General features: G+C 37.9%; 1 protein-coding gene across 3 annotated transcripts in view; it reads left to right on the forward strand.

The window, feature by feature from the left end:
• RBMS3 (RNA binding motif single stranded interacting protein 3) overlaps positions 1 to 14,457 on the forward strand; it is a 1,489,550-nt gene that overhangs the window by 1,358,347 nt on the left and 116,746 nt on the right. For all 3 annotated transcript variants that reach the window (XM_021069971.1, XM_021069970.1, XM_021069972.1), the window contains exon 12: positions 12,834 to 12,930. In XM_021069971.1, coding sequence (XP_020925630.1) covers positions 12,834 to 12,930 — 97 coding nt within the window. The remainder of the gene's footprint in view (positions 1 to 12,833; positions 12,931 to 14,457) is intronic.

Genomic DNA, 14,457 nt, shown 5'->3' on the forward strand with positions numbered 1-14,457 from the left:
CATGTCCCACGATGCTTCTGCCCACATTAAGTCTCTCTCTCTCCGTCTCTCATCTGAGAATGAATAAGACGTAGGATGTGAAGAGTGCACAGGTAGACTAGTCTGGGAGAAGTGTCTGTGTGTCTCTAGCAGAAGGGTATTGCTTCTGCTAGTAATTCTGGAGTTTAGATTTCAGTAATTTCTGTGTGTGCCCACGTTTATTTCAACATTAATAATGATTCCACTCTTGCATTCTGGTCAGGGGAAGGGTAACAGACAGAGTCAGTTTAGTAATTTGGTGATTACGTTTTTATTCTTCATTTTAATACGCAACCAGAAGGGTCTTATTTAGAACAAGTCACAAAGGCTAAAACTCTGCTCTGAAAAATCAGACAATCTGCATGATCCGGCCTCTCTAAAATCCTGTGACTCTGAACAGTCTATGGTTGAACTTTTCTTCTTAATTTCCCATCTCTTTTCTTTGTTTTGACTGTCCTGCAATTGACCAGCCAACCAAAGAATAATTGCTATTCTTATTTTCACAGTCTTTTATCTTGGATATCTCCATGGCTTTCAGTTTTCTGTCTTTTAGTCTCATTAAAGAATCAGTGAGAATGAAGGTCTCATTGAAGATTAACCAGACAGGATAGAAGGAATTAAACTCCATTTTCTATTTGGTTGGTTGCATCTTTGGGCTGCTGAAAGCATTTATATCCCTCTCATTATTATAGTTATTCATTCAGATGTTCATTTAGTCATTCAATAAATATCCAATGAGTCTGCCAAGCACAGTGGTATGCTGTGTAAGTTTAAAAATGTGAATGTGAAATAAAGGCTTTGCCCTCAAGAAACTCATGGTCTACCTTTCCGTAAAAGAGTAAACATGGGTATAGCCTAGTATAGGAGTCCTTTGCCTTGCATTGATTAAAACTTCTTATGAAACTTAAGGATATGCTTTCATTTATCCAATAAGCCTTCTCTTATTTCCAAGGAGGCACTTTCAACTCGATGGTCAGAAGAAATAAAGACATGGAGAGTAAGTTCTCCAGAATCGTACAGTTGGGAAAATAAAATAGTTAACACAAAAGGTATAAAATAAGGCATTATATGCTCAGGGACAGGGACAGAAAACAGGTATTATAATGTAAGGGAATGACATCTATTAAACATATTACTAAATACCAAGTATTCTATACTTGTAAATTAATGGTACATGGTTTCAGAGTCTGATACATATAAAGATACATGTAATTTTCATTAGAAATTTATTTATACATTGGAAAATAGAAGTAATAATTGAATACCTATGTGTTCATTAGCTAGCTTCAACAACTGTTGATGTTTGTGTATAGGCGCATGTAAGTATATATGAATGCATATAGGTTGCACACAGGTACATGAGTGAATCTATTAGATGCATTCATATATATATATATATATGTATATATATGAAATCTTCTTGCCCAAGGCTCTGAATCATGATGAATTGGAGGTGCAGCAATGACCTCAGTCTGGACTGGAGTTCAATGTGGATTGTAGTGAGTGAGAGAATGCTTTGCTTTAGTCATCATTCCAATGCAGGATTTAAATTCTGAATTTTTTCTCAAAGGCACAATTTTCCAAGTTTTCATCTGGATTCATTACAGACCTAAAGAGGAAAAAAAATTGGCATTTTAGTCTCTAATCTGAGTAGCCCAAAGTGAACTTTGAGCAATGCCATGTTAGAAGCAGTGAGAACCACCTGGTACACAGAGACTATTTTTCCCTCCCCAGGTACCTGTCTCCACCATATAGATTGACTACAGGTACATATGTCAACTCCCATCACCCTCTCTGTGATGCTGTTCATATAAGGTCTTTATTTGGACCTTATATGAACACTTGAACATGGTATCCTTTGAACTGTTTGAACAGATGCAAAAGTGCTTCATCCTCTCCCACTGCCCACTTAGACATTTACAACAATGAATATTTCCCTCATGAAACCACTCATAGCAAAGATGCTGAGGGTGAATTATCTCCTCAATGTTATCCTCTCTCATCAGATAAAGAACTTTATGCCATCCATCAGTCCCTCTCTTCAATACTGTCTTGTCTACTGAATATTCCTTTCAACCTGTAAAACCCTCAGGTCTCTCACACCTGTAAAGAGGATAGAAGCAGAACAGTTCTTTTCTGCCACTGAGACCATTTCTAGTGACCACACTATTTTAGCATTCTCTTAAAACACCTCCAGTTTTCTATTCACACTGTCTTCCTGTATGGTCTCTAATTAACCCTATTAAAGTATAGATTCTGGTCTCTGACTTGGCTGGGATTTTCCTTGAGGATGTGTCCCCAGTGACCTCCAAATTTGTCAGTTGTAACTGACACTTTCTTAGTCCTTAGACTATTTGAAACCTTGCCTCATTGGGCTTTTCATTGTTGTTACCATTTACATTTTGATAAAGGTCTTGTTTTCTGGATTTCATGATTCCATCCTTTGCTGACCCCCTTTGCTCTCCCCTCGCACTGCTCTCTTGGTCTCTACAAATTCCTCCTCTTCTGCCCACTTTTACTAATCTTTCTCAGTTTCATCTTTTCTCACTTCCTCACTACATCTCTCATATTGATCTCATCCACTCCTCTTGTGTTTAGGAACTGAAGACTCCCACATCCACACTTTAAGTTCATAACTAGATGCAGGGAGCTATCACTCAAATTTCTAATGGTGCTTAGTTGTTGCTCCTGGATAGCTTTGTCTCAAACTAAAATCATCATAATCATCAGTCCTTCATAATACAAACCAAATAAATTCAAGTGAAAAACAAATATCAAATTACTTGTTCCTTAAAAAAAAAAAATTCACTCTAAAGCCATTTAGACCATAAGCTCCGGTTTTCTAAGCTTTCCTATAGTGTCCTTAAAGATAAAATTGGTGATTTAGTACTTATTCCATCTATCTTTGAACTATGTCTTCACCCAGCTCTGACTCTCTGCCACTGGTTGATTTCATTCAATTTCCATTCCCTACCTGTATCAAGTTTTTACCTGACCCTAATATATCTGTCCTCTAAACCACTGTCATATTGCTTTTTTTGCTTTTAAAAAAGCAAAAGGTAATCAGTCATCATCTACCTACCTGGTTTAAAGTATTACATGGGCTTCACTGACTATAGGACAAAGCTCAGATTTCCAAGAAAGTGTACAAGAATAACTCCAAGATTTGGTTCCTGTGACGGAACTGAAGCTTCTTTTATTTTCAGACCATCCCATGCTCCTTTAAGATCTGTGTCGTGTTACCCATGGAATTCTCTCTGCCTGGAGAGAAATGGTGGTATTCCTCTTTCTTTCATCCATTCTTCCCGCACCTCCCTCCTACCCTTCCTCCCTTCCTTCCACTACTCTCATTTAAAGAACACCATCAAATCATCCCAGGCAGAGATAATTACACAATTTGTTAGAAGTTAAACAGTTTAAGTGGTAGGAGTGCAGACTCCAGAACTAGCCTGCTCAGGTGTGCATCCAAATTCTGTCATTTACCACACATGGGCAAGTTGTTTCTGCTTTAGTTTCCTCCTCTGTGAAAGGGAGACAATAGTAACAGTATCTTTTCATAAGACTGTAAGGATTAAAGGACCCCTGTGGGGCACCATATAATCTTCATTGTCAATACTGACACTATTGCTGCCCTGTATTTCATGTTACCATGATACACTGACAGTCTTTTCATCATGTAGCTATTGGCATCATATTTATCTCCCTGATGGACTATTAACTCTGAAGGCAGGTTCCCTGTCTTATTCATCTTAACAGATTGCTTAGCTTAGTACTGTGAATGCCAGATCAGAAATAGAAAATGTGACTGATGATATCTGCTTGGCTCCAGCAAGGTGGCATTAGAGAAACCATTCCCTTTCCTGGCATCAAGCCGCAAAGTCCCCATGTAACACTTTAATCTGATTCTCCTCAATACAATATCTAGTTTCACCCAAAGTAGCCAAACTGCACTTGATTTTCTCATGCCCTGAGATACGAATTAAATTTTGGAATCTTAGACTGTCCATTATGTTGTTGGTGCCAAGAACATAGAAACTTTATATAATGTAATGGAAGGAATAGATAAATTGTAGCTAATCTTATTCATTGGGTACTTCTTCATATAGGTGGTTTTTTAAATGTTTTGGTTGTCTTTGTTTTTATTGCTTTACATAGTGACATTTAAATAATAAGAAATAGTAGGATAATCATTTCTACACATGTTAAGATGTCAAAATAATAGCAAATATTATCTCAACATACTATTCCTTGAGTTAACATCAGCATGTGCCTCCTAGAGGTATAGAAGCTGATTTAGAAAATTTACTCAGTGTATAAAGAAATCTAACATCAAGGTCCAGAATAAAGTATTTACTCCCTCATTATCCTGCTGTATTCAACCTAGTAGGCAAACCTAACTCAGAAAGCAGTAACCTATCTGAGAAATAAATACTTATTCCTATAGGGAAGGAACTGGTCCCATTTTGTGTAGAACAAATATATCCAATCTAGTTAATATTGTCAAACATTGCTTAATGCTGACTCAGTTCAACAAACTTTTTTTTCTTTTGAATATTTATCTATTGTACTGTTTAAAATCATTTTAGTAATGCAAATTTGAATTCCCATCCCATCAGGAACAATAGATGTGCACACAAATTCTAGATACAAGGAAAATAGTATTGTGAAAGAAGCACAGAGTACTGTGAGATTTATATATGTACTAACTTTTATATGTATAAAATTTTTCTGAAAGAATTCATAAGGCATGGTGACAGCTCTCCTCTGGGGAGGGCCAGTAGAGTACTGCGAAGTAGGAGTAATAAGGAGACTTATTTTTTACCGTTTACATGTTTATATTCTTTTCACAAAGACAAATAAAAGCAATGCTATAGTACCACAAAGGAAAAACAGTTACAGTCTAATGGGGGATTCAGAAGGCTTCCTGATGGAACAGTGACATGAGTTTGTCCTTTTGGAGATGTGCCAGGTCATAGCTAAAGAATATATTTTTATCTTTTTGAATGATAGTTTAGGTATATGCCCAGAAGTGGGATTGCTGGATCATATGGCAATGCTATGCGGTTACCAAGGAGGAGTGGGGTGGGGAGGGAAGATTTGGGAGTTTGAGGTTAGCAAAAGCATATATAGGATGGGTAAACAATAAGGTCCTACTGTATAGCACAGGAACTAGGTTCAATATCCAGTGATAAACCATAATGGAAAAGAATATGAATATATATGTGTGTGTGTGTGTTATATGTATACACACACATATGTATATTTTATATATAATTGAGTCACTTTGCTGTACTGCAGAAATTAACACATTGTAAATGAACTATACTTTAATTAAAAAATTTTTAAAGAACATGTTTTACAATCCTGGGAAATCCCATAACTGCACTCAACCATAGGGGTTTCTGAGTATCAAATGTAAATATGTGGTCAAGGGTAGCTGGTAGCTCAATTGTGTAAATAGTTACATGTTCTGAACCCCATAACCTCAACACAAATACAGCAACCTCAAACTGAAATACATATTCTCAAGTTTAGCTTGATAGACATTTGTAGACATAGACCATAGTGTATCTGAGATGTTTACATATAGGCAGTCGAAAATGTCAGTTCTGTCATCTGCTTGAATATACCCAAATGATCACTTTAAAAAATTTAGCTCAATGTCACTTTTATTTAACACTTTGAAAGTTACAGTGAAGAAGTTTCTGGATCTCAATGGAAAAATAAAACACTTGGTACTTTTTACAATAGGCTAACTTGGGAGAATAAAAATGCCCATTCTTCTCTCAGAGCTAACTGGCATAACTCTATAATGTGTTATTGCAGTTGCTCTATTGCTTTTTTAACACTCCAACATGAAATCCCATCACTTTCAAATATAAGTGTGGGAGGTGGGAAATAATTCCACCCCATAGTCAAAAGCTCATCTTTCCTGTGCCCCTTTCACTGGGGGCTGCTGTGTAAAAGCCTTTTGGATTGTTTTAGTTGAGTAAAATATATTCTTGGGAGAGATGGGAGAAGAAATGTTTTCTATAGCCTTGGTTTGCCAGCTGTTTTATATGGGAATTTGATATTAAATGATACAGAAACCTTATTACATGAGGAAAGGAATCTAATGTGAAGGATACGTTGGTATTACAATAAAAATGACCAATGACTTATTAATCTTGTGCTAGAGTGTTGCCCTGAGGATCATATTCATGATTGTGACTCCAGGAAAATTGCCTTTGGACGTGAAAGACAAAGCAGTGCTGTTTATTTCAGTGTGTAAATAGGATTGCGTGTGGTTTTCTATAGTAAAAAACATTCTACCCTGGGGTTATTGATATATTCATGTTATTTTTATGGTCAGAGAAATAAGATTTTACCATATTACTACTGACAGCCAAATCCCCTGAAGATGACTTTCCTGCAGGCAAAATAATGTCCTATTAGTGACCTAGACTCGTATTATCTGGACTTTGGGAGCCTACTTGCTTTAAATGCCAAAAAAAAAAGTTAACGCTTTGCATTCCTTAAAGATATTACTTGTTTTTCTGGAGACTGGCTTAGTGTTCTACAGAGAGATCGTGCTTTGTTAGCCCTTTTGGTATTTAGGATCTTGTTCATGGGAAACCCAGACACAACTAGTTCACATTCACAAGGAAGGTTTCTCAAGCTCAACACTAGTGACATTTTGGACCAGACAGTTTTCAGGGTGGGAGCTGTCCTGCATTTGGTAGCATCCCTGACCTCTAAATGACATTAACGGCCCTCTGGCCTAGCTGTGACAACCAAAAATATCTCTAGATCCTGCCAAATGCCCCACCCACCCACCCTGGAAGCAAAATCCCTTTTAGTTTAGGACAAAGTAGTAGAGGAACAGTTGTCATACACATATGAATTCACTATGTGAATTTTGGCAAAGAAATCTCTTGGAGCAAACTGCCCAGAAAAATGGTTTGTTAAAGAATTCATCTCCAGTTTTCTAGAATCGCATTTGCAAGGCATGAGGCATACGTTACCAGATACAAAAATTAAAGTCACATATTTAGAATTACCTCAGCTCTTTTATTATGGCCCCAAAGTGCTCTCCATTTTTCTCTTTCCTGTTCCTCAATGACAGGACGCCTATGCCTGAAGTATTTATTTGGATATTCATCCATTTTTTTTCCTTTATATATATATATATATATATATATATATATATATACATTTTTTTTCTCTGATGGCCATGTGAAAGTGTCTTTTTTTGTTTTTGTTTGTTTGTTTTGTCTTTTTGCCTTTTCCAGGGCCACTCCCTTGGCCTATGGAAGTTCCCAGGCTAGGGGTCTAATCAGAGCTATAGCCGCCAGCCTTCACCACAGCCACAGTAATGCGGGATCTTAGCCGTGTCTGCAACCTACACCACAGCTCATGGCAACGCCAGATCCTTAACCCACTGAGCAAGGCCAGGGATCAAACCCACAACCTCATGGTTCCTAGTTGGATTCGTTAACCACTGAGCCACGACAGGAACTCCGAAAGTGTTTTTAAAATAAGGGACACGTGGCAGGAACTAAGAAAAAGTGAAGAGATTGGGAAATTCATTCTGCATCTCTTTGGAGTCTGGCTCTGTGCATTTTCTTTAGATATAATGCCTCTAAGCCTCAAATGTAATAACAGCCTCTCTTGTCATGGTTTAAGCAAAGGTTTCCTGTAAATTCATCCAGTTTATGTTTGGACTTGGGGAGAGCCTATTTCAGAATACCAAAATTAGGGATCAAGACAGTGTGCTGACTCTGATCTTCCCAATACATTTCTGTTCTAAATGACTCTTTGATTTGAGTGGCATTATTGGAACTTGCTGGGAAGGATGAAATAGCATTCTTTTTGATGGATAGGATTAGAGCAGATAGAACAAAAACGCATGAAATTTTCCCCCAAGAGTTCCCTTTGTTATCTGTTTACTTGGCTGATTCCTTTATGTTTCTGCTCTGTTTTTCCCATAAAATTTCCTGTAAACTCAGCCTGCCAATCCAATCCTTATTGCTTTCATTTTTAATGTGGCAATTGGTACATTTTGCAAAATAAACCAGCCACTCTAAAATGTGATGCATGATTCGCTCTGTTGGTCTAAGAGGCTGAAATCGTGTTTCTAAAAGAAGTTAAACCTGCATGGTAAATAGGAAGGGCTGTTTGTGGAATGGTCATGAGTGCCTATCATGCCATTATGAGCCCCAAACAAATATTTCTGTTCACTGCCTTATAAATAATATCTGTCAAAGATAAGATCCAGTTGTTTTTTTTTTAATGCAAACCATGATTTTTGTAGAAAAGGTCCATTTTCCCTGGTTATTAATACCTTTGCATTTTTAGAAGACAGGCATTAGTTAAACATCCACTGAGCATTTAAAAATATGTGGTGTAACAGAGTTCCCGTCGTGGCTCAGTGGTTAACAAATCCGACTAGGAACCATGAGGTTGCAGGTTCAATCCCTGGTCTCACTCAGTGGGTTAAGGATCCGGCATTGCCATGAGCTGTGGTGTAGGTCGCAGACTTGGCTTGGATCCTGTGTTGCTGTGGTTCTGGTGTAGGCTGGCAGCTACGGCTCTGATTAGACACTAGCCTGGGAACCTCCATATGCAGTGGGTGTGGCCCTAGAAAGAGAAAAAAAGACCAAAAAAAAAAAAAAAAAAAAAACGTAGTGTCAGTCAATTTACCCTGGGTTCTCCCCCCTCAGCTTCCTACTTGATTGGAAGCCATCTTCTGTGCCCCCACCAATTTGATATTAGCCATCTTCTGCTGTAGCCACTAATTATTTCCATAAGCTACTTGCATTCATTCATTCATTCAACCTACAGGTATTAAGCATAGACATACCTCAGAGATATTGTGGGTTCAGTTCCAGACCACTCCAGTAAAGCACTTATCTCAATAAAATGAGTCACACAGTTTTTTAAATTTCCCAATTCATATAAAAGCTATGTTTACAGTAGACTGCAATCTATTAAGTATGAAAAGCATTATTTCCTTAAAAAAGCAAGGTATGTACCTCAATTATATAAATAATTCATTTTTTATTCCTAAAAAAAATTAGCATCATCTGACAACGCAGGTTTGCCACAAACCTGTAAAAAAAAATTGTAAAAATGGCAGTATCTGTGAAGTGCAGTAAAGCAAAGCACAATAAAATGAGGTCTCCCTGTATTTATTATGTCCCAGGCTTTGTAATGGCAGCAAAGTAAAGATGTCCTCAACTCTGTTGATGCTGACATTCTAGAGGGAGAAATAATTAATAAATACATTGTATCAGCCAGCTCAACTACTGTGACAAAATACTTTTGATTGAGTGGTTTTTAACAACAGAAATGTATTGTCTCACAGTTCTGGAGGCTAGAAGTCCAAGATTAAGGTCTGGCTGATTTAGCCTGAAGTGAGGACTTTCTTCCTGTTTTTTAGATGGCTATTTTCTCATTATGTCCTCATGCGGTCTTTTCTCCATGTGAGCCTATGGGTGAAGAGAGAGCAAGCACTCTTTTTTCTCTTCTTATAAAGCCACTAACCCCAAGAGGGCAGGGACCCACCCTCTGAGCTCATTTAATCCTAATTTCTTCCTTAGAGGCTCCATCTCCAGATACAGCCACTCTGGAAGTTAGGACTTCAATATATGAATTTTAAAGTGACACAAACATTCAGTCCACAGCATATATGAGGATATTTTAAAAATTTCTAGTTCTAATAATGATAAGAACATGAAAAAATAAATAAATTAGAGGAAAGGAGTAGAGAACAATTGGGGCAGAAAAAGAAGGGAAAGTTGAGTGAGACCAAGAATAAGAAAGATGTAGTTCTAGTGAAATTTTGGGGGATAAGAATTTTAGGCAGGAATTTTGCCAGTTGAGTGGCCCAAGATGAGAGTAAGAATTTCAGGTTCGTGTGACAGAAGAAGGTCAGTGTGACTGGGTCCTAGTTGGCTCAGGGAAGAGGGGTAGGCAGTAGCCTGATTGTGCTAGGCAATACCAGGAATTCAGATTTTGTTCTCATTGTAATGGAAAGCTGTTGGCCAGCTTTAGACTGGTTAATGTGCAGGTAAGATTCAGTTGAGGTGGTTAAATAAAGAAACTCAAAGGAATATTTTACTCTTACTCATCTAGGGTACACACAGTAAATGGGCATTACATTTTTAAAGTGGAAGGATGGATTTTTTTTCTTGCATAGTGGTCATCGACTTTCTTAAAGTCGAGTTTCTTAATTGTACTTTACATACAGTATACATTCATTCTTAAAAGAGTACAATTCTGTGAGGTCTGACAAGCACACAGTTGCGGAAACACCAAGCAACCAAGATATAGAACAGTTACACCACTTCCCAGAATTCCACACATCTTTATATCCCCTTCCCCAATCTCAGCCTTTGGCATTTCTTATTTATTTTCTTTCTTTATCGTTTTGCATTTTCCATTGTATGACATAAATGGAAATATGAAAGATAGAGTTTTTTGAATCTGACTTCTTTCATCTAACATAATTCATTTAAGATTAATCATATCAAATGTATCAGTAGTTCTTTCCTTTAAATGTTTAGTAGTATCCCAGTGTATGGATGTACCACAGTTTATCAATTCAGTTGAAGGATGTTTGGTTTGTTTTCAGTTTCTGGCAAGTATCAATTAATGCTGCTATAAATATGTGCATCTTCCTGCTGTGTAGCACTGGGAACTATGTCTAGTCATTTATGATGGAGCATACATAATGTGAGAAAAAAGAATGTATACAGGTATGTGTAGCTGGGTCACCATACTGTACAGTAGAAAAAAAAATAATGTATTGGGGAAATAAAAAATAAAAAAGTTCATCTAGGTTTTTTTGAACTTAAGTTTTCATTTATCTTTGGTTAATATCAACCAGTAGGATTGTTGGATTGTGTGGTATGTGTATGTTTAACTTTATAAGAAACTACCAAACTGTTTTCTCAAAGAGCTATACCATTCTATATTTCAACAATGAGTAAGAGTTCCCCTTTTCTGAATCTTTGACAATACTCTTTGTCTTTTTAAAAAAAACTTTGGTTATTCTAATGGGTGTATCTTCAACCCATTTTTTTCTAAACTACACAATTACAAATTTAGAGGTGTGGTAAGTGTAGCTATGGATGGTAAAGAGGATGCAGTGTGTAATAGTGATTTTTTTTCAGCTACATTTTTTAAACTGAAAGAGTGTGACCTTATAATCTTTGAGAGCTAGATAAAATAAACTTAAGACTATAGTTCCCCAATCCTTTCTTGATGACTTTTATAAAATCTGAGGTTAAAGACTTTTATCTGAGATTAAAGAATGAACCCTGGCAACCTTGAAATCCCTCCCACTCTACCCAACCCCCCATACACACATATTCAGTGGGATTCTTATGGAATGCTTCTTTAGAAATATTACCTATGAGATTCTCTAGTCAAAACATCAGTGACCTCTGAGAGGTGATGAAACTTTTGTCCCCCAAACTCCAACCTCAATCATACTATTGAAAGAAAGAAAGAAAGAAAGAAAGAAAGAAAGAAAAAGAAAGAAAGAAAGAAAGAAAGAAAGAAAGAAAGAAAGATGAAATGAAACTTAAAGAAAGATGAATGAAACTTAAAGAAAGATGAAGTGAAACTTAAAGTAGTAGTTGACTTTTGCTAAGAGCATGGCAAAGTGAAATAATGATTCCATTATCCCCGATATGCATTTTCCCAGTCTATCCTGACATCAGTGAAATACTCCGTCACAGGCAACCTGGTTTTGTCTGCACGTTCTGTGGCTGGAAACTTTGGCCTTTCTTTACCTGTGAGACATGAAGAAGGAGACATGATTTAAAATTCTGCTGAGGTATTTGAGTATTGGGTAATTTGTGGATGCCAGGGTATAGTCTGATGGCATGTCACTGTTTTCAGTACCTTTAATAGATCTCTGTTAAAGCTACCCTTTAACAGACCTCCAGAAGGCTCATCCCTCCTCTGATTTGTGACATTCTGATCTTGCCTGGTGTTGTTCTATACTTTTTGAATGCAGGGCCCTGCAGGACTAGAAGACTCAGTGCTTTTTGCAGAGTCTACATGGTGGACTAGACTATGGGTCCAGAATCTCCACGTACACCTTCAGAAGAGATTCCTATCCTCACCCAGACACAAGTTACCTTTCTCTTTTCATGGAGGAAGTACTTAGCTTAATTTCTGCCTGAGGGCATGGGCCCATGCCTACCACGAACCAACCAGAACTCTCTAGAAACTGGTTCTCTTTCCCTAATGAAGAGATAGGTGCAGTTTGTGTGTGTGTGATACCAGCCACCATTGTATAGCTTGGTTCTGTTTTGGCTTTCTTTCAAGGAGCTTTATAATGACATTGCCTTTCAAAAAAAAAAAAAAAATCCTGGAGTCTCCCGGTCCCCAGCAAGTTAAGGATCTGGCATTGTCAGTGCTGTGGATTGGGTCACTGCTGTGGTTCAGGTTCAGTCCCTGATCCCGGAACTCCCATATGCCATGAGGGCAGCCAAAAATGTATATAATAAAATGTAAACAATTTCCGAGGCTTTGATCCCTTGTTAGTTAAACCTACTATTACACTCACCTGGCCTAAGAGATTATGGGGTGGCTATTTTGATAAGATGGCTCAAAGTCGTTATTTTGTTCTGAAGAATTAATTTCCTAGTGGAATCAAAGTTTATCAATCTCCTGGACCCTCCTGTTAGCAACCAGTGGGCCACACGAGGGTGGAACTCTGTCTTCCCCAGACTTGGGTGCTCGAGTTTGTTAGTAGCCAGGCACGTGGCAGCTTCATGAATCTATGAATCTTCTTTTTTTTTTATTTTTTCTGTTTGCAGATTTTATTCTTCACCGTACAGTATTGCAACCAACCGCATGATTCCACAGACATCCATCACGCCATTCATTGCTGCTCCCCCTGTCTCCACATACCAGGTACGTGAGATTTACCTGCACCTCCAGAGACAGCTTGCTTGCCAGTGATAGACCGTATAATGGCAGAAGGAACAGGGTAGAATTTTTTTTTAAGTTGTCCTCCCTTTAGTTACACCTTCCTGTAAATACCCAAACTGTCAATTTAGCCTACACGTTCCAGAACTTGTTTGCATCTGTGTCACTGAATAATAAAATCCACCGTGCTTTCCAATTCTTCCTGCTGAGGTTTCATGATTATGCTACTTTCCAGCCAACATGAGTACAGCTTTCTTAGCACTGAGAAGTTTTTTTGTTTGCTGTCTCTTCTTTTGGTCATCAACATTCCCCAGCGTGTCTTTTCTGAAAGCACATTTCTGGCAACACCCTGCATGCCCTCCAGGATATTTTCCCATTGTCATCTCACTTTGTCACAGTTTTTCTGTGTATCCATGTAAAGCTACATGGATAGATGTTAAATCATTTTCTCTGAGAAATAGAGAAGATTATCAAAGGGGTGAAAGGGATTCCTACTTCCTCCTCTGACTTCCTTCTCAGTTCCAAAGAGTCCAGAAGAGACCTCAGGGGTTCCACGTGTTGAAACACAAGAGAATCTGAGACTTAGTGTGTGTGTCCTAAACCAGAGGTTGCAGCCAGTTAATTCTAAGTACACAGGTGGATTGAAGTAGCCAGGTTTCTCCCTCAAACTACTCCTTATCCGACTCTTTTGAGTTTCAAATACAAGATAATTCTCCCTGCTTCTCTTTACCTCACATAGTTCTTCAGACAATTCTTTTCATTGAAATTAGAAAAAAAATACATATAGATGCTACATGGGGTGTCTAGTGTCATTGTTTATAACTTTGGAGAGAGAAAGTGAGAGAGAGCATGAGTGTATACATGTATTTCTCTACTGTGCAGATGGTGTGGGTGGGGGTCTTACCCTGGGGAAAACTACTGTTGATTGCTATGAATTCAGTAGTTTCACCTTATTTAGCCACTACATACATCATTTCATGATGTCCCAGCTGTCAGAGCATCACACTCAAGACTATGCACAATTTTCCTTAACTGATTCCCCCCTCTCCCCTGCCGCCTAGAGCAGATCATTTTCATTCTTTGTCTGCACTTTGATTCTTGATAGAAGTTGGTGGGTGATTGGAATAGACTTCTATGTGAATTGCATTAGAGGGTCTCCAAATGGGCAATTTCTTCATTGCCTTTTCTTGGGACCCATGAGGCTAAGTGCAGGTGCTGTTTTTGTTCTTCCTACAGGCCTGCCTGGTTGTAATGTGTGTTTTTGTTTTTTTACCAATTTTTTCTAATCTTGGCCCCTGTTTCAGCCAAGACCACCCATTGTGCTCCACTGTAGAGCACTTGGGTGACACAAATAAAATCTTCACAGAAAAATAATTTCACTTGGAAGGGCTCATAAGTGGAATTCATGCTCTCTTTTCTCCAAAAGGGAATTACAACCATTTGCTACGTTGTTGATTCTTGCTTTTCACCACTTCGTCCTCTTTTTTTTTTTTAATCTGAAGTTCATTGGCA

This window comes from Sus scrofa, chromosome 13 (genome assembly GCF_000003025.6).
Source record: "Sus scrofa isolate TJ Tabasco breed Duroc chromosome 13, Sscrofa11.1, whole genome shotgun sequence".
Classification (NCBI taxonomy): domain Eukaryota; kingdom Metazoa; phylum Chordata; class Mammalia; order Artiodactyla; family Suidae; genus Sus; species Sus scrofa.